This window comes from Onychomys torridus, chromosome X, assembly GCF_903995425.1.
Source record: "Onychomys torridus chromosome X, mOncTor1.1, whole genome shotgun sequence".
Taxonomy (NCBI): Eukaryota; Metazoa; Chordata; class Mammalia; order Rodentia; family Cricetidae; genus Onychomys; species Onychomys torridus.
Genome location: NC_050466.1, coordinates 57,558,694 through 57,577,676, shown reverse-complemented (window position 1 = coordinate 57,577,676; position 18,983 = coordinate 57,558,694). Strand labels below are relative to the sequence as shown.

The window sequence follows — 18,983 nt, the reverse complement described above, 5'->3', positions numbered from 1 at the left end:
CTCATTGAATGAGTGGTGGCATGTCAGTCTCATGGTAATTGGAGTCAAATATCCAGTAAACAAAAAGAACCTTTATACTATATCCATTAGGTAGAATAGACTGCTAGAAGACTGTTTTCCGTTATACCCCTAAGAATGTAGAGAGCACAAGTGACTGAAGATATTTCCTAAATAGACAGACATCAATACTGTGAAGAATTCCCCACATATATTCATCACAAACCTTCTAATGAATGAAAATGGAGATCACTGGAGGGGGAACAGAGGGGAATGGAGAGGAACAGAGTTATGCTTTCTGTTTTACCTAGGCACACTCTTCCATTTGGGCCCAGGCGGAGGCCAGAGGATGGACACATACACCGAGGCCCTTCCTCTGTTTCTTCACAGCTGTACTGGCAGTTTATCCTGGCACATGTCCTAGAGTCTGCAAAAGTAGACAAAGATTAACTAAGAAAGTCTCTCCCAAGTCTGAGATGTGAAATGTAATATGTATGCCTTAGGACAGGTTTCATGGTCTGAGTCCCCAAAGGAAACCCACAAGGAATCTGAGCAGGTGTGTTGTCTTGGTGGCCCCTGGGATAAATCTCACTCGTGGTTTGTTCTGTTGACCAATAATAGACATACAGCTCTGACTATACCCCCCTCCCATCCCCATCTCTTTTAAATTGTTTTTCAGACTGGTCTTGAACTCACTTTAGCCTTAAAACTTTCTTTCTTTTTTTAAATAAAATTTGGGAATTTCACATTGTGCATCATGCATCCTGATTACACTCACTTCCCAGTCCTCCCAGGTCCTCCCCCACATCCTTGTGACCTCCCCCAATCAAAAAAAAAAGAAGAAGGAGGAGGAAGAGGAGGAAGAGGAGGAGGAGGAAGAGGAGGAAGAGGAGGAGGAGGAAGAGGAAGAGGAGAAGAAGAAGGAGGAGGAGGAGGAGGAGGAGGAGGAGGAGGAGAAGAAGGAGAAGAGGGAGAAGAAACAAAACAAAAATAAAACAAGAGTCCAATCTGTGTTGCCAATATACTCACTGGATCATGGTCAAACTCCCATGGCTAGCCCCTTCAAGAAAACTGACTCTTTCTCTTCCTATACCCCTGCTAGAAGCCATCAGGTGTGGAGCGCTACACTTCCTCGTCCTTATCATAATTTTTGTTTGTTTATTTTTTTTGAGACAGGGTTTCTCTGTGTAGCTTTGGAGCCTGTCCTGGATCTTGCTCTGTAGACCAGGCTGGCCTCAAACTCAGAGATCCACCTGCCTCTTTCTCTCCAGTGCTGGGATTAAAAGTATGCACCACCACTGTCTGGCTCCTTATCACAATTTTTAACAGTCCTCTTTGATGGCTTTCTATCCAGGCTGTTACTTTCTTTGGGTGGGTGGAGGTGGGGTGGGGTAGGGGTTGCTAAAGAAGCTTCTATGTCTCTCTTTCTCAGCTGTGAGTCTGCAGTCGTTTGCCCTTTACTGTTAGTGGGAACATGGATCATGGACTTCTACATGGTTTCTGGCAACAATGTGGAGCACAGATATCCACATGGTCTCCTGCATCAGCACATGCCATGAATGCTGGTGTGGTTTCCTGTGGCAGTATAGACCATGGACATCAACACAGCCCTTTGTCATAGCACTGGCCACGGACACCATCATAGCCCTGGTCAGCAGCACAGGTCAAGGACATCAACATGGCCTCAGGTGGCAGTGTAGCCTTAAAACTTCTGATTCTTGATGGGTGGTGGTGGCACATGCCTTTAATCCCAGCACTCGGGAGGCAGAGCCAGGTGGATCTGTGTGAGTTCAAGGCCAGCCTGGGTTACAGAGCGAGATCCAGGACAGGCACTAAAACTACGCAGAAAAACCCTGTCTCAAAAAACAAAAACAAAAACCCTTATGATTCTCCATTCCCCAAATGCTGGAATAACAAGCATTTGACAACACACCTGGTTCATGCAGCACTGAAGATTGAACCTGGAGGTCTGTATAAGCTAAGTGAGCATGATACCAACTGAACACCATCCTCAACCCTTCTCTCTCTTCTTATATGTACTCAGATCATTATGTCACTTGGCCAGTCTCTAGAGGATAAAGACTAACTGCTGATATAGATTATCAATGAAAACAGTTAAAGAACTTTACAGATCTTTGCACAAATGTGTAGACTCATTGAGAGTGACTCAAGCCATAAGACTTGGTGTTTCAGGAACCTGTAGTAATGTGGCAGACACAGGTGGTCAGCTCCATGAGAGTTATTAAGGCCCCCTTTTTCCTTGTCATTTTCACCATTGTGAAAATGTGTATCTGAGAAGCCAGATACTTGCCTGGCTTCCCTTGCAGCAAAGAGTGGCTATGTGTTTCAGTGTAGCCAAAGGAAAATAAAGAGAAGTCTCTTGAAGGGACTGCAGATGTAGTTCAGTTGTTAGAGAGCTTGCCTATCATGCACAATGCACTGGGTTTGATCCCTAACACCACATTACACCAGGCATGGTAGCACATGCTTGTAATCCCAGCACTTCTGGGAAGTGGAAGAAGGAGAATCAGAAGTTCAAGGTTATTCAGGCTAAATAGGGAGTTTCAAACAAGCAAACATATATAAAAAGATAAATCTGTTGGAAAGGATGCTCACTGAATGATAAAAAGAACAGGCATGAAAGAAGTGTTGTCCCATTGGTGTTACCTTTATCCCCTTTGTTTTGCCTACTTTTAATGTAGACATGACATCTAGAGCTGAAGCAGCCATATGTTCATTGTGAGGCCACAGATATGAGAAGAAAATCACTCTGAAGACAATGGAGACTGTCTTTATTAAGAGTCTCCAAAATTGGTTAGCTTCAGCATTTTTAATAAATGACAGTTTAGTTGGAGTTTTGTCACTTTTGCTTAGCATAACCTATTTCTCAAAAATGTACCTAGTAGAAGTCCAGTGTACATGGATCCTGAATGCATGGGGGCTTAAACCCCCTCCCACATATGCGCACGCACCGCGCGTGTGTGACAATATGTGTGTGGAGGCCAGGACAAATATGAGTGTTAGGCCACACTTTTCAATGCTGTTGGTTAAGATAGGGTCTCTTTTGTTTTTCTACTGTGTGCTCCAGGCTAGCTTGCCTGGAAACCTTCAGGGATTTTCTGTTTCTGCCTCACATATTTCTGCAGTGTCGCTGGGATTCCAGGCCCTTGTGTTATGTGTTTTTCTTTCTTTCTTCTTCTTCTTCTTTTTTTTTTTTTTTTACAAGCATTCTGGAGATTTGAATTCAGGTCCTCATTCTAATAGGTCAAGTGCTTTTACCTCATGATCCATCACCCAGCCCCCTCAAAATCTCTTATATTCCCAGACCAGTGAACACAGCCATGATTTAGGTAAGTATACGCCATTCATCTACCTCCATAAAATGCTAGTCACCCAGAAGGACCAAAGACAGTGCGATGGGCCTGGAGGGATAAAATAATCACCCAGGAAAGAGGCCAATGACTATGCTTTAAGCTCTAAATGGAGAGGCACCGATAACCCCTACAGGGAAAGAAAGAAAGAGTGTGCAGGGATGGAGACCTAAGGTAAGGAAACAAACACCTACTGATGATTATATTACTCATTTCTTCTCTTTTGCTACCTCCTTTGAAACTTAATCATCAAAATTAACATAGCTATCTTTCCATTTGGGGAAAGATATCTCTTTTGGCACTGAATGAACTCTCCTGGAATGTTTCAGAATCATCCATTAGCATCGATCTTTTAAAAGAGTCCGAAGTGATCTCTGTAAAAGCCTAGATAATGGTCCTCTTTGGGGAGGCACAGGAGAAGGAAGTTCTGGCCAAGTTCTAGTTGGTGGTAGTCACAAGGGTGCTGTACAAGAATTCATCAAGCTATCAGATTGTTTTGTGGGGGTTTCTGTTTAATTTATAAGAAGAAGGATATTTGAAAAAGACACTGCAAATGTCTGTGTTATCTCTTAGGCGAGTTTGCTAAGAGTAAATGGTGATGGAGGGCCTGGACAAAGAGGAGCCAGGGGCACTAGGCAAGACTAGATGAGATGACCTTGGAAAGCCTGGGATGGGCTGGGAGTCTGCTTGACGGCAACCCCAGGAAGCTGACTGGAGGCAGCAGGCTGGTGTTTGCTGGGGGCCACAGGGCAGAAGAAAATGAGATGGCAAGACAGGAGGGAAGTCAGGCAGGGAAGGCGAGTTTGCTTTTCAACTGCAATATAAAACTTAAAAAGCCTCTCCTCTCAAGAAACGAATGGATGCAGACTCCCACCCTCCCATAGGACACGGGTTTCATTATCACAGGAGAGCTTTTCTTTTCAGGAATTAGAGTCAGAATGCATTTCCAATGAGACACTCTAATCTCTGGGAGTCTGGCGAGGGGCGTGAGAAAGGTAGCTGGTGGGAAGGATTGATAGCCAGGGATGATGTGGAAATTTATCACCCCCTTTGCTCACCATGCCTAGTTTCCTGATGAAATCCAACTCGTCTCCACATGTATATAGAGAGATGTAATTGATTTCCCACTTTTTTCATTTATAAACAAGTGTCTAGAAGAAACAAATCCATAGACAGAAAGCAGATTGGTAGCTGCTGAGGGCTGCTAATAGTTAGGGTTTCTCCCTTTAGTATGCTTTAAATTTTATTTGTTAATATAGTGCGTGTGTGTGTGTGTGTGTGTGTGTGTGTGTGTGTGTGTGTGTACATGTGTGCACAAGTGTGCACGAGCTTTCGAGTGTATGGTTACATGAGTGCTATAGCACACATATGGAAGTCAGAGGACAATTTTCAGAAGTCGATTCTTGCCTTCCACTTTGTTGAGCTATGGTCTCTCTTGTTACCTCTGTTACTACACCCTGTATGCCATGAACTTCCTGCTAGTTCTTCTGTTCCCACTTCCCATCTTGAAGTAAGAGTGCTGGGAATTATATATGGGAGCCAGGCTTTTTGTGGGTTCCAGGCATCAAACTCAGGTGTCATCAGGCTTGCATGGCAAGTACTCTTATCCACTGAGCCACCTTGCCTGCTCAATGGTTGGACTTTCTTTTGTGGGTGATGAACTTGTTGATTTGTCCACTTTTGAATGGTTAAAATGGTGAATTTCATGCTATGTACATTTTACAATAATTTAAAGAAATAAGTACTCAAAGATGTTTTAGCCTATGGTGATGTTAAAGACCTTTATTTTGGGACCAGAATCTCATGTATTCCCATGTTGACTTCAGACTTGATTTATAACTCAGGTTGACTTTGAACTAACTTCTTATCCTTCTGGGATTACAGGCATGGACTACCATGCCATGTTTATGTGGTGCTGGGGATCAAACCTAGGGATTTGCACATGCTAGGCAAGCACTTTACCAAAGTGAGCCATATCTTCAACTCTAGACATATTTTTTTTTGAGAAATGTTTCACTATGTAGTCTTGCCTGGCCTGGAACTCACTGTATAGATGAGACTGGCCTCAGACTCACAGAGATCTGCTTGCCTCTACCTCTTGAGTGTTGGGATTAATGGTGTGCATCACTACACCAGGAAAACCCTAGTTATGTTTTTAAAACATTGCCAAAGTCCTTCCTCATGCACCAAATACCAAAAGGCAAGCCTTTAGCATTGAGTGGCTGCTGAAACTTACTTGAACATGTGGCATCTGGTAGAAGCATGTGGCCACTGAGGCAAAAGCATTTGTAGCTGCCGTGTGTATTCACACACCTGTGCTGGCATGGCCGGGGTTTGACTCCACATTCATTCACATCTGCAGGGCCAGTCAGAAAAGGGAGAAACGTTAACAGAATCAGAAAACATCTATGTGGGAGAGACTAGATACCAATTTTCAGAAGGACAAAGGCTCACTAATTATGTCCTTTCAAGCTGTCAAATGTTTTTCCACTTGGAAAAATTGGTGAGGATGTAGAGCAAATAGGACAACCATTGACCATTGGAGGGAATGGAAATTGCTACAGGTACTTTGGAAAACTAAAGTTAGAAATAGACCTACCTATGAGCTAGCAGTGCTAGTCATGGGTATATTCCTAATAGAAATGCCAGTTGTCCTTTCACACCACACACACAAGACATACACTAAAAGGATCATAATAGCATTTGTATTAGTTGGAGTGATTCAGATACACCTCAGCAGGATAGATATATGATGAGTATGTTGTACAGTAGTTAAGCAGAAGAAATTACAACTATAAGCAACAAAGATGTTTTTCACAGATAATGAGTAGAATAAGCTGGGCATACCTGTTGCATACATACTGTGATAGACGAAGTAAAGTCAAGGTATGTTTCTCTCTCCTTTTTATCTATCTATCTATCTATCTATCTATCTATCTATCTATCTATCCATTGATCTATCTGGCCTCACATTATAGCACAGGCTGGCTTTGAGCTTGAGGCAGCCCTTATGCTTCATCCTCTCCAGTGCTAACAATCACAGGCACAAGCCACCCACCATCCATGGCTATGCTTTTCTGCTTGATGGAAGAAATGCTCAGATGTGGGAGGCAGGAACTGTTGAGTTTCTGTTTTTTTTTTTTTAATTCTGGGTTCCAATTAGAAAGGTATTGTGGCAATTTATCAAGTTGTATATTTTTTACTTAGACATTTCATTTATTATTATTATTATTATTATTATTATTATTATTTGTATGTGTGTGTGTGTGTGTGTGTGTGTGTGTGTGTGTGTGTGTGTGCTATGTATGTAAGACTGTGGCCACATGGATGCCTGGTGTATGTGTGGAGGTCAGAGAACAACTATCAAGTGTCAGCTTTCTCCTGATGTGGGTCCCAGGGATCAGACTCAGGTTGTCAGCCTTGTACCTGATGAGCCATCTGACTGTCCCAAGTTATACATTTCTAATATGTGCACACTTCTATATGATACTACTTAAATAAAGAGTTAGAAACATAAAATTTGAGGATTTCTGTCTTTACTGCTTCTGAAACAGCCAGTGACAGCATTGTTGTGATTTTGGGTGACTCCAGACCTACACCCATTGTCTCAGCTCAGACCATTCCAGAGATAACCCTGACAGGAAGTTGGTAGTGAGGTTGCAGTGTATTTAATTGCATGGGAAGGTGCACATGGGGTGTTTACAAAGCTATGTGTACAGATCAATCATAAATGAATAGACAACAAAACAGAAATGTACATGGAATAAAAGCCTGGAGTGAACAGCTCTCAATGTTAGCCATGGTTGTAGTTAATTGGTATGTTCAAGGGTGTCTTTTTTCCCCTGCACTTCTTAGTGTATTTTGGTAAAAAAAAAATTAAACATTAAGAATAAATAACATTTTCTTTAAAATAAGAAATGATGAAGGAGGTGGGTTATGGATGTAGCTCGGTTAGAAGTGTGCTCATCTAGTATGTGCAAAGCCCTGAGTTCAATACCTACTGCCACAAAATCCAGGCATGGTGGTACATGTCTGTAACCTCAGCATTCGGGAGGCAGATGGGGTGGGAATCAGGAGTTCAAGGTCATCCTTAGCCTGGGATATATAAGATGCTGTCTCAAAAAGGAAAAAAAAGGTACAGGAGAAAAAAAACTGTTAAAATATATTGTGATAAAAGGATCTATCTTGTCTTTGGAAATTTGATTGTGGAGAAGGACTCATAGTGTAACTCCCCTAAAGTAGATATAGAAAGGAGAAAGACACTAAATTCCATAGAAGAGAAGACAATTCAGAATGGCAACAAGCAGAATGTGCCATTGAACAGAAAAAGAGGCTCTTCCTGCCTCTGGAAAGTTCTGTGGATGCAGGTTTTCTTTTTCTTTCTTTCTTTCTTTCTTTCTTTCTTTCTTTCTTTCTTTCTTTCTTTCTTTTTTTTTTCAAGACAGGGTTTCTCTGTGTAGCTTTGCGCCTTTTCTGGAACTTGCTTTGGAGACCAGGCTGGCCTCGAACTTACAAAGATCTGCCTGCCTCTGCCTCTCGAGTGCTGGGATTAAAGGCGTGCACCACCACCGCCCAGCTAGATGCAGGTTTTCTAATGCCTGAAGCTTCCTTCTCCATTACTTGTCTCCTTGACCCCACCATCCCCCTTATACACTCTAACCACCTTATTGTTTTTTAAAACTTTATTAGTTTATTTTATTTTGCACAGATGTGTGTGTGTGTGTGTGTGTGTGTGTGTGTGTGTGTGTGTGTGCATATATCATCTCACTGGCCACCAACCTCACCCTCTTTTTAAGAAGGGAATTGAAATACGTTGACTGGACATAATGGAAAACCCAGTGTATCTCATCATTTGTCTTTAAGCCAGTGGTGACTAACTCATATCTTAGAAAGAAGATTTCTGGGAAACACATTAGTTGAGGCCTGAGGCTTGTTGCCATGAGTGGTCTTTGATCAGGCTTCCATGAGGCAGAGAGGCTGTAGAGGGAAGAGAGACAACCTCAGAACATGAGCCAACTGGACCACTCTCTCAATGTTAATATTTTACTAGAACTTGAGAACTAGCATGAGAAATAGGTCTTTTTGTCCAAAGGGTTCCAGAAAGGATCTATGGAAAAACCAGCACCTGGTATGAAAGATCTAATAAGAGATCTCATTGATGAACCTGTGCTTCTCAGTGTTTGATGTGTGTGCATGTTTGTGTGGGTTTGGGTTTATGAGTATGAATGAGGAGGCCAGGTACCATTCCCAGGTTTTTGGAGATAGGAAGACAGAGCTCACTAATAGGTTAGGCTGGCTGGCCTATGAGCCCCAGGTTATGGTACTTTATCACTATGCTCAGCTCTTTTTGTATGTGAGTGCTTGGATAGGCACTCTTAACTGCTGAGCCATCTTCATGGCCTTCTGGAGGTTTCTCATGAGAACAGTTAAATGTGATTTGCTGGTTGTGTTCAACCTTATCTCAGGGTTAGGGGCACTTTTTTATGGCCATCTTTCTGCAAGAGTTGCTGAACCTCTCTTGACATTTGAGTCCAGATCATTCCTTTATGTGGGGGCTGGTCTGTCTTGTGGGTGTTTAGGAAAAGGGATGGGATTTGTTTAGTAGATACCACTAGCAACTTCTTCCCTAGCTGTGACAACTCAAACTGTGTCCAGAAATTGCCAGACATCCCCTAAATGATAAAACTACTCTAGTTGAAATTTCTAGTCTACAGCCAAGACCAAGGGAGCCCTTTTTCCCACCAAAGTGCTTTTGTTCATGTATTTGTTTATTAATTTTGAGACAGGATCTCTTGCATTCCAGGAACCTGCTATGTAGCCAAGGATGAATCTTTAATCTTCTTGCTTTTACTATCCAAGTAATAGGAGCACAGAAATTTGCCATCACACCCTGTTTATTCCATATTGGAGATCACCCAGGGTGTTGTGCATGCCAGATAAATACTCTACCAACTGAGCTCCAGATTTTGGGGGTGGTTTTTGTTCACTATAATTCATACAGTCTCTCCGCATCAACATTTATTGCCATTTGGACCAAGCTATTTTTGCTGGTACAGGGCACTTCTGGGCACTGTAGAGTGTTGTGGTGGTTTGAATAGGAATGGCCCGCATAGGCTCATATATTTGAATGCTTAGTCATTAGGAAGTGGCACTATTAGGAGGTGTGTCCTTGTTGGGGTAGGTGTGTGTGTCCTTGTTGGAGGAAGTGTGTCACTAAGAGTGAGCTTTGGAGTTTAGAAGCCCAATCCAGGCCCAGTGGCACTCTCTCTTCCTGCTGCCTGCAGAGCCAAATGTAGAGCTCTCAGCTACTACCCCAGCACAATGTCTGCCTGCATGCCACCATACTTCCCACCATGATAATAATGGTCTAAACCTCTGAAACAGCAAGCCAGCCCTAATTAAATGTTTTCCTTTATAAGAGTTGTGTGGTCATGGTGTTTCTTCACAGCAATAGAAACCCTAAGTTAGACAGATATTTAGCCAGTAGATTCCAGAAGTACCTCCTCCAAATGTCTTTCAATAGTGCCAGATGTCCCCTGAGTATGGTTCCTGAATTAGGCAACCAAAAATACAGGATTCTCAGTTAAGTTTGAATTTTAGCTAAGTAAATAGTATGTTTTATCATGCACTCCATACATGATATATACAATCCATACAATATTACTGCATAAACATTGCTTATCTGAAAGGTAAATGCAAATAGACCTTATATATTATCTGACAACTCTATCTGGAGGACAGAGCTTTTGTCCTAGACTTTTCTTGTTTGTTTGAGATAGGGTCTCAGATAGCCCAGGCTGTTCTTGAGCACATAATAGAGGCTGAGATCAAACTCTTGAACTTCCTACCTCTACCTCCCATATGCTGGGATTATAGTCATGTGCCACCATATCTGGCCAGTGTTCTAGATATTAAATAAACCCTTAACTGGCATCAGATAAATAGCCTAAGACAAATAACATAAATTATCTTTTGAAATACATCTATTGCTGGGCTGCAGCTGTTGGTAAAGTGCTTGCCCAACATGTACAAAGTCTTGGATTCCATCACCAGCACCATATACACTGGGTGTGGTAGCCCACACACATATAACCCAAACACCTGGAAGGTGGTGGCAGTAGAATCATAAGTTCAAGGTCCATCTTGGGTTACATAGGAAGCCTAGGATATATAAGCCTGTTTCAAAGCAAAGCAGACCAGTGTGGTATCGCATACCTTTAATTCCAGCACCCAGGAGGCAGAAGCAGGTAGATCTCTGTGAGTTCAAGGCCAGCCTGTTTTACAGAGTGACATCTAGAACAGCTAGAGATACATAGTAAGACCCTGTCTCAAAAACAAAATCAAAACCTCTCAGAAATGTATATATTGGGGTAAAATATGCACACTATTCAACAATTCAATTTTTAGATATTTATCTCACAAAAAAACAGTAACTCCAGACTTGAGTCGCTGTGAATGGATATGAGTAGAGTGTTTGGTTTATCATTGTTTGCAGTGGTAAGGGATTTGAGACAGTGTAAAAATGGCATTTGCTTCATAAATGATAAATACCTTCATACTAAGGACTGGGATATGGCCTTAAGAAGTTTGAGCACTGTGCATACTGATAGATAAGGACACCCAGGAAAAATACTGATGCTTGTAGGGTCATGGAAAAGGCCTCTGAAGATCTAGAGCAAACTGTTAACTATGGTTCTAGTAAGGGTTTGGGGTGGAGCCTCTCCCTGGCCCACTCAACTGGGTCTCATGTATCCCAGGCTGGCTAGAAATTTGATATGTAGCCAAAGATGACCTTGAACTTTTCTGATTCTCCTGTCTCTACTTCTCAAGTGCTAAGGCTATAGGTGTGCATTACCATGCCTGATTTATGCAGTGCTGGGGATTGAACCCAGGGCTTTGTACATGCTGGGCAAATACTATACCAACTGAGTTATATCATTGGCCCATCCTTTTTTATTTTTATAGTCTTATGAATTGTTGTCGTTTTTTTAAAATAAAGAATGTATATTACTCAGATAATCTAAAAAATAGTAGTTATTTTAAGCAAGGCTTTTTACTGCATAATTTGGAAAAAGTATCAGAAGTTTTGCACTTAATCAAGGAGAGATTGGCTGAAGACTCTCATCCTGAAACCATGCTGTGGTCAAGATTTGAGCAGCACCCTGTAAGAAATCCTAGGTGCTGTCTTTCCTCCCTAACCCTATTGTAATGGAGTTTGTCTCAGGATCCTGGTGTTGTACTGACCTTGACTGCAGGTCTTCCCAGTGTACCCTGGAAAGCATCTACATTTATTCGGTCCCACACATTCACCAAATTTGCATCTGGGCTCACATGTAGCTGTAAAAGGAAAAAGATCCAGATGATATAGTTGACCCAGTACTAATGTACACAGGCAGATTGCCTCTACATGGTAGAGAGCTCTTTGGGAATGGACTGAAAATCTATCTCCTCTCGACTCTACTTTAACCTTTTCAACACTGGGGAGGGATTGCCTTTTGAACAAAATCAGCCCTCATACCCACCATGCAACAAACGACAATATATTGTACTCATTTGCTTAGTGTGGCCCTGCTTCCAGTGCTATAAAGCTACTCACTCCAGACCACACAGCCAACCACTTTTGTATGTCAATCCAAAATATTAATAAAGAAAGAAGAGTATCTGAGAGAAAGACACATCAGGGTAACATGGACAAGTTCCAAGGTCCCTCCATTTCTTTCTGTAATTGTCTCTTTCCATCTCTTAAGTATTTTCTCTATTTCTCTCTCTCTCTCTCTCTCTCTCTCTCTCTCTCTCTCTCTCTGCAGATGTTCCCATGTGTGGATGTGAGTACACATATATGTCCTTTAATGTGAAAGACAGAGGACAACCTTTTATGTTATTCTTCAGTTGGCATCTACTTGTTTTAAAAAACATTTACTTGTTTGTATTTGGGGGCAGGGAATACATGTGTCATGACATACATGGAGGAGGGGTGTCAGAGGATAACTTGCAGCAGTTGACTCTTTTCTTCTACCATGTGGGCCCTGGGGATCAACCTCAGATTGTTAGACTTTGTGGCAAGGGCCTTTACCCAATGAGTCATCTTGATTTCATCCAAATCTTGTTTCCTGAGATAGAGTCTCTCACTGGCCTTAAGGATTGCAGACTAAGACAGGCTGTCCAGTGAGTCTCAGGGATCCAGATGACTCTGCCTCTACAGTGCCAGGATTGCAAACATGCATAACTACACCTGGATTATTTATTTATTTACATGGATTCTGTGGATCAAACTTAGCTCCTCATATCTTTGTGACAAGCACTTTACTGACCGAGCTATCAACCTCAGCACTACTTATTTTTCTTTGGAATGATCAAGATCTTTTGTTTTTGTTTTTTGCTTTTTGAGACAGGGTTTCTCTGTAGTTTTGGTGCCTGTCCTGGCTCTGGCTCTGTAGACCAGGCTGGTCTCGAACTCACAGAGATCCACCTGCCTCTGCCTCCAGAGTGCTAGGATTAAAAGTGTGTGCCCCCGCTGCCTGTCTGGTCAAGATCTTTTTAGTGGTTTTGTTATTGTTAAATCTGAACAGCTCACTCTGATGGGCACTCAAAGCATGGTGATAATGGTGGTTATAGAGGCTTAACAAAGGCAGGGTTTGTTTTTCTGTTATCGACTTTTGTATCCTGGTACATGGCATGAAGTAGGCATCTGATAAATCTTTCTTCAGTGAACAAAATGGTAGGCTAACACAAGAGGGCCAGAATGTTGTAACTGAATTGAGGGCAAGGAAAAAATGATCAAAGATGATGGCAAGTTTGAATCAGGCTCACAGAAAGGAGATGAGCAAAATGAGTGTGAGAACTGCCTCTTACTGTGTTCTCAGTGTCTTTGGGCAATCACTTAAAATTCATTTTTCTCCTGCAGCATTTTATATCATTTGCGAATATTCTATGAGAAAATAGATTCATCACATGCATATATATGCCACACACACAAATATATCCTACATATGCAAATATATCCTACATATGTCAATATATTGCAGTGCTGGGGTGGAACCCAGAGCCTTGTGCATGTTAGTCCAATGGTCTACCACTGAGCTACATTCTTAGTCCTTGTTTTTGCTTTTGTTTTGAGACAAGGTCTCACAATGTATCCTGGGCCTTGAACTCATGATCCTCTTACTTCTCCTTTTCTAGTGCTGGGATTAGAGATGTATGCCACCAGGCACAGAGCACATATAAAGATTGTAACAGGGAAACATTTTGGTTCCGAACAAGTTATAACTAAGAAGGTAAGGAGAGGAAAAAAAGCTTCCAAAGCAAAAATTTTCCACTTCTAGAGACTAAAGAGATGGAATTTAATTTTCAGTATCTCCTTTGTTATGAGCATGGACTTGGTGATGCAGCTTTAAGTTCAGATGTTAGAAAAAGAAACCTTGGATTATTTTTTAAGTCCCAAAGACCTGTGATTGCTCCCTGGCAGCTGATTTCCAATGTGATCCAGACAGGAAAGTCCAGAATGAATGCCAGATAGCACACAGGAGAAATGGTGAATAATATCCTTGCTTTAAGGTCGAAGCTTCAGAAAGATGTTTTCAATTTACAGTGACTTTGGATCTGGGACCAGAACAGCCAATCCGGCAGAGGGAAATTCAGTTTGTGTCTAAAACAGCCCCAGGCCAAGACACACTTTGCACAAAGTCAGACTCTCGTGCTCACTTCTCCCCCAGCCTCCTCCATCTGCAGTTTGTCATCCGGGATTTGTCCTTGGCCAGCACTTCATTCCATGTCACTAGAGCGGCATATATTTTGAGGATAATGATGCAGACTTGATCAGATTCCACCACCGAGAGAAGATTTAGACAGGGGCAGAGGTCAAAGGCTGGGGGGGGGGGTTGGGCTCCTGTGTGCATGGGTGCAGGTCATTGAGAGAAACAGTGAATGGTAGATGGAAGAAAAGGTGTGTGTGGACTGGGACCTCCCAGCCAGGGTCTGATATTACTTGTTGGGGCAGGTTGATGTGTGTTTTTCTTTCTGAATGATCTGAACTCTGGTTTGTGAATAAGGAATCTGGCAAGAGGGGAGTGACTATCCTTGTTATTTCGTGCTTCTAGGAACATATGACCTTACCGACAAGAAGGAACATGCAGGGGCTAGGGATCTGGCTCTGTTAGGAGAGCGCTTGCCTAGAATGCAGAAAGCATTGTTGAGTTTGATCCTTAGCACTATATAAACTGGGCATGGTGGTGAGTGGCTGTAATCATAGCACTCAAGCAGAAGGATCAGGAGTTCAAGATCATCTTCAGCTATGGAAAGAGTTTGAGACCAGCCTGGGCTACATGAAACTGAAAAACTTCAATAAAATATGATATGTATTTTAAAATCTAAAAGTCATCCATTGCAAATTAAAGCCCAAATATTCAACAAAAACAACAGAGTTGCTAGCCATCATTTGCCTGAAACATCTGCATATTGAACATTTTTCTTAAACTCTCCCACTGGAGCTTTTAGCCTTTTGCTTCCCATTCCTTCCTGCTCGTGATATATAGTCCACAAAGTCACTGAGGTTGTGGTTGGCTGTGTATATGTGGCCAGACAATTCTGATCCAGTTGAAGAATAGCCCTTGTAGAAAGTCGAATCTCACTCTTATTTAATTGCCAGTGGTATGCTGGGTATGACTGAGTTTTATGGCAGTAAGTGTTGAGGTTCACGAGAATGTAAGAAATTATAAGTCACATGTCTCAGGCGACTTTTACCTCTTTCCACATGACTGCCTTCAAAGAAGAATGTTTTATGCTGTTCCTATGCAAAGAACAAAGCTATGTTTAATGCTTCTACCACCTGGTACTTTGAAGGACAGAAGTGTGGAAAGAGTCACTGCATTTTTTTTCTGTGTGACCAGCAGCAAGTAGATGCTTTAGTGCCTCTATTCTGCACCTTCTGAGGTGTATTGCCTTCTCCATGTTCCAGAGGAGGAAACAGAGCCTTAATTAACTTCACTACCTTCTCCAAGTTCACCCACATCAGTCTAGTGTATGATGTCTTTGATCATAATACATTCCATCAGAGTGAGGGCTGCTGAATGCTAAGCAAACATTCTACCAACTGAGCAACATCTATCTGCCCTTTTAATTGACACAGGGCTCAGAGGGATGCTTTAATTCCCTTTAAGTGGATGAACAATTATGGTCTTCACTTTTCCTTAGCATCTCAATGTTCTGGTCATCTCATTATGAAGAAGCCCTGATGGCTGAATGTTTTGAATAACAGGGAATGTGTGGAAACAAAATCCATGTCTTCTGTTGTTCCATGGATTTCAGATACTATCAAGTTCTGCCCTCCCCTAGAGTCAATCTAGATATTTTAAAATATTGTATTATTCTTTGACAATTTTATACATGTATACAATGTATTTTGATCATAGTCAATTTCCATTATACCTCTTCTTGTCCCCTTCCCACTCCCTCTGATCCCCCCTTTCTCCCCAACAAGTCCTCCTCCTATTTCTACACCTTTTACCTTTTCAGACCCTGTAGTGATTTAAATAAGTATGGCCCCCACAGACTCATAGATTTGAACGTTTACTCATTAGGGAGTGGTACTGCTTTGAGAAGGACTAGGATATATAGCCTTGCTGGGGTAGTGTTGGAGGAAGTATGTCACTAGGGGTGAATTGTGAGGTTTCAAAAGCCTAAGCCTGGTCAAATGTCTCTCTTTCTGCTGTCTTTGGATCCAGATGTAGAACTCTCAGCTCCTTCTCTGGCACCATGACTGCCTGCATGTAGCCATGTCCCACCATGATAATAATGAACTAAACCTCTGAAAATGTAAGCCATTCCCAATTAAATGCTTTATTTTTATAAGAGTTGCCTTGCATTCAAAGAAGAAGAAGAAGAAGGAGAAGGAGGAGGAGGAGGAGGAGGAGGAGGAGGAGGAGGAGGAGGAGAAGGAGAAGGAGAAGAAGAAGAAGAAGAAGAAGAAGAAGAAGAAGAAGAAGAAGAAGAAGAAGTCAAGATCATGATGGGGAACCCACAGAGACAGCTGACTGGTGCTAGTTGGAGCTCACTGACTCTGGACTGACAGCCTGGGAATATGCGTGGGACCGAAGTAGGCCTTCTGCATGTGGGTGACAGTTGTGTAGCTTGATCTGTTTGTGGAGTCCCTGGCAGAAGGATCAGGACTTATCCTAGGTGCATGAACTGACTTTTTGGAGTCCATTCCCTGTGGTGGGATACCTTGCTCAGCCTTGATACAATAGGGAGGGGCTAGGCTCTCCTTCAACTTGGTATGCCAGACTTTGTTGACTACCATGGGAGGCCTTACCCACTCTGAGGAGTGGATAGAGGTAGAGTGGGAGGGAGGTAAGGAGGCGGGAGAAGGGGAGGGAGGAGGAACTGGGGTTGGTATGTAAAATGAAAAAAAAATTAATAAATAAATATCAAAAAAGAGTTGCCTTGGTCATGGTGTCTCTTCACAGAAATAGAACAGTGATTAAGACAGACCCACTGAGTTTAATTAGGGTGTTTGCAAAGACATGGGTAGTTGTGGAAATATTAACTGGGGTACAGGGAACTTACCAGTGCCTACTCTACTGAAAAATAATGATGACCACCACCCCAGTAACTATTAATCTAGCTATTTGGAGGCCAGTTAGAATGGAGGGGTTTGTGTCAGAGACAGGCCTATGAGAAGATAATATAGTTACTTATAAAGTAACTAGCATTTTAATGAAACATTCAGGTATGTTATTACCTCATTTAACAGACAAAGAACTCATGATCAGGCATTTGAGACCAGATTTCTACCCTGAGGTAATGAACTCTATTCCAGACAATGTAACCAAATGCCTTGGAGAAATGCAGGTTTGATTGTTCTCTGTCACAAATATGGGCTACTATGGAAATCCACACAAAAATCAACACAGGTCAGAAATCTCTGTTCATCTCAGCTGTCAGAAATCCTCTGGAAATTATCAGAGGTTTCTCACATAATCCCCTAACACAGAATATGAGAAACAATCTGTTTCCTTAGTTTGTAATCTGCATAAAATAATGCAAAACAACACTTTGGCAAACATGCATGCATGCATTTCTTGCCATTAGAAACTGCACTTAAGGAATTTAAAAATGGGAGTGGCATATCTATAAGGTATAAAGGTCTCTATTCTACTTTGTAGCCAGAGACTACTTGGCTATTAGCCTATGACTAATAATTAAAATGTGTAGTCCACTAAAAATCAGTTGGAAAAACTATAATTAGAAGGAGTCTGGTTTTGACCATCTCAGTTTTTACAGATTAAATCAAATCAAAGCCAAAGCAAACCCAGTTATAATTACTCAGATAGTAACAGGAATAATAATGGACAGAGAGAGTTTCCTAAAATAACTCCCATTTAGCATTGTAGTGTCAGCCATTCCAGATGGGACTTTGAGTATTGGTAGTTACCCATGTCCTTATCCCAGATAATCCAATGGTAATGGTATCACAAATTGAAAACTGACCCAATCACAGGACGGTCTGAATTTTTACGAAAATTACCTTCACACAGTCCCTTGCTGTTCCTTTTCCAGCCATAGCAGCAGGCTATCTTAGTTCCATAGCGACAGAGGCCAGGCTGGTGTGCCAGTGCTGGCAACCCGTAATCCCCTGGACTGTGGATAAAGAACCAGATGTTAGCATCAAGAAAACAGAGAGAGCCACAGAGGCTCTTCCTTGTCACAGGAGCAGCAGGAAAGATGCCAAGAATCTCTGTGATTTCCACAGACCTAAAGGAAGTGCTAGATTCTGCAGGGAAAAAAATCTGAATTTGGGAGTTGGCAGCCTCTGCCTTCTATCCCTTGCCAACTTCTCTCTAGTTTTGTCCATTCCCTTTTTTGCCTAGGGTCAAAGAAATTGGTTACAGAATCTATACAGGTAGAGTGCATGAAAGTGACCACAAAACAAAACAAAACAAAACAAAACAAAACAAAAACAAAAAACGGACATTTCTGAAACTGATAGAATGCCACTTCTCCAGTCAGTTCTGAATGGGCACAGTGGCTTTCTGGGTTTGGCTTTGTGTCAATGACTCACTGGCTAAGTGGCTTTGGCTCAGACAAGAGCTCTGCACTTTTTCTTCATGGACCACCTGGGAGTCATCAAACAGCCTGGAATCAACATATACTATGGCTGGTGAAGAGTGGGAGACTATTCTGCTAAGTCATCTCAGGTTTCAGAGGAGGGAATCCAACAGCATGCAGAGGAGACATGTCCCCAAGCAGAGCCAGGTGCTGGGGATTTAAACTTGCTGTGCTTCAAAACAGCCTTGTGGAAACACAAATTGCTAAACTCTTAACCGTTGAGCAAGAATCAGCAAACATTTTCTCAAAGGGACTCGAGGTAAATATTTCAGGCTTTGCAGGCCATAGGTTTCTGTCTACGTGCTAAAGCAGCCATAGGCAATAGCAAACAGATGGGTGTGATTGTTCCAATAGTTCTTTATTTCTGGGGTTGGGAAGCTGGCTAAGTCAGCAAAGTGTTTCATGTATCCCAGGCTGGCCTTGAATTTGCTATGTAACCAAGGTTGACCTTGAACTTTGGCTCTTCCTGCTTCCTCCTTCCTAGCACTGAGATTACAGATGTGCACTACCATT

General features: G+C 42.0%; 1 protein-coding gene across 4 annotated transcripts in view; it reads right to left on the bottom strand.

The window, feature by feature from the left end:
- Egfl6 (EGF like domain multiple 6) overlaps positions 1 to 18,983 on the bottom strand; it is a 67,274-nt gene that overhangs the window by 27,802 nt on the left and 20,489 nt on the right. For 3 of the 4 annotated variants that reach the window (XM_036174626.1, XM_036174624.1, XM_036174623.1), the window contains exons 2-5: positions 17,890 to 18,002; positions 11,613 to 11,705; positions 5,605 to 5,724; positions 305 to 424 (exon numbers count right to left, since the gene is read on the bottom strand). In XM_036174626.1, coding sequence (XP_036030519.1) covers positions 305 to 424; positions 5,605 to 5,724; positions 11,613 to 11,705; positions 17,890 to 18,002 — 446 coding nt within the window. The remainder of the gene's footprint in view (positions 1 to 304; positions 425 to 5,604; positions 5,725 to 11,612; positions 11,706 to 17,889; positions 18,003 to 18,983) is intronic. The other variant, XM_036174625.1, reaches the window with a different exon arrangement.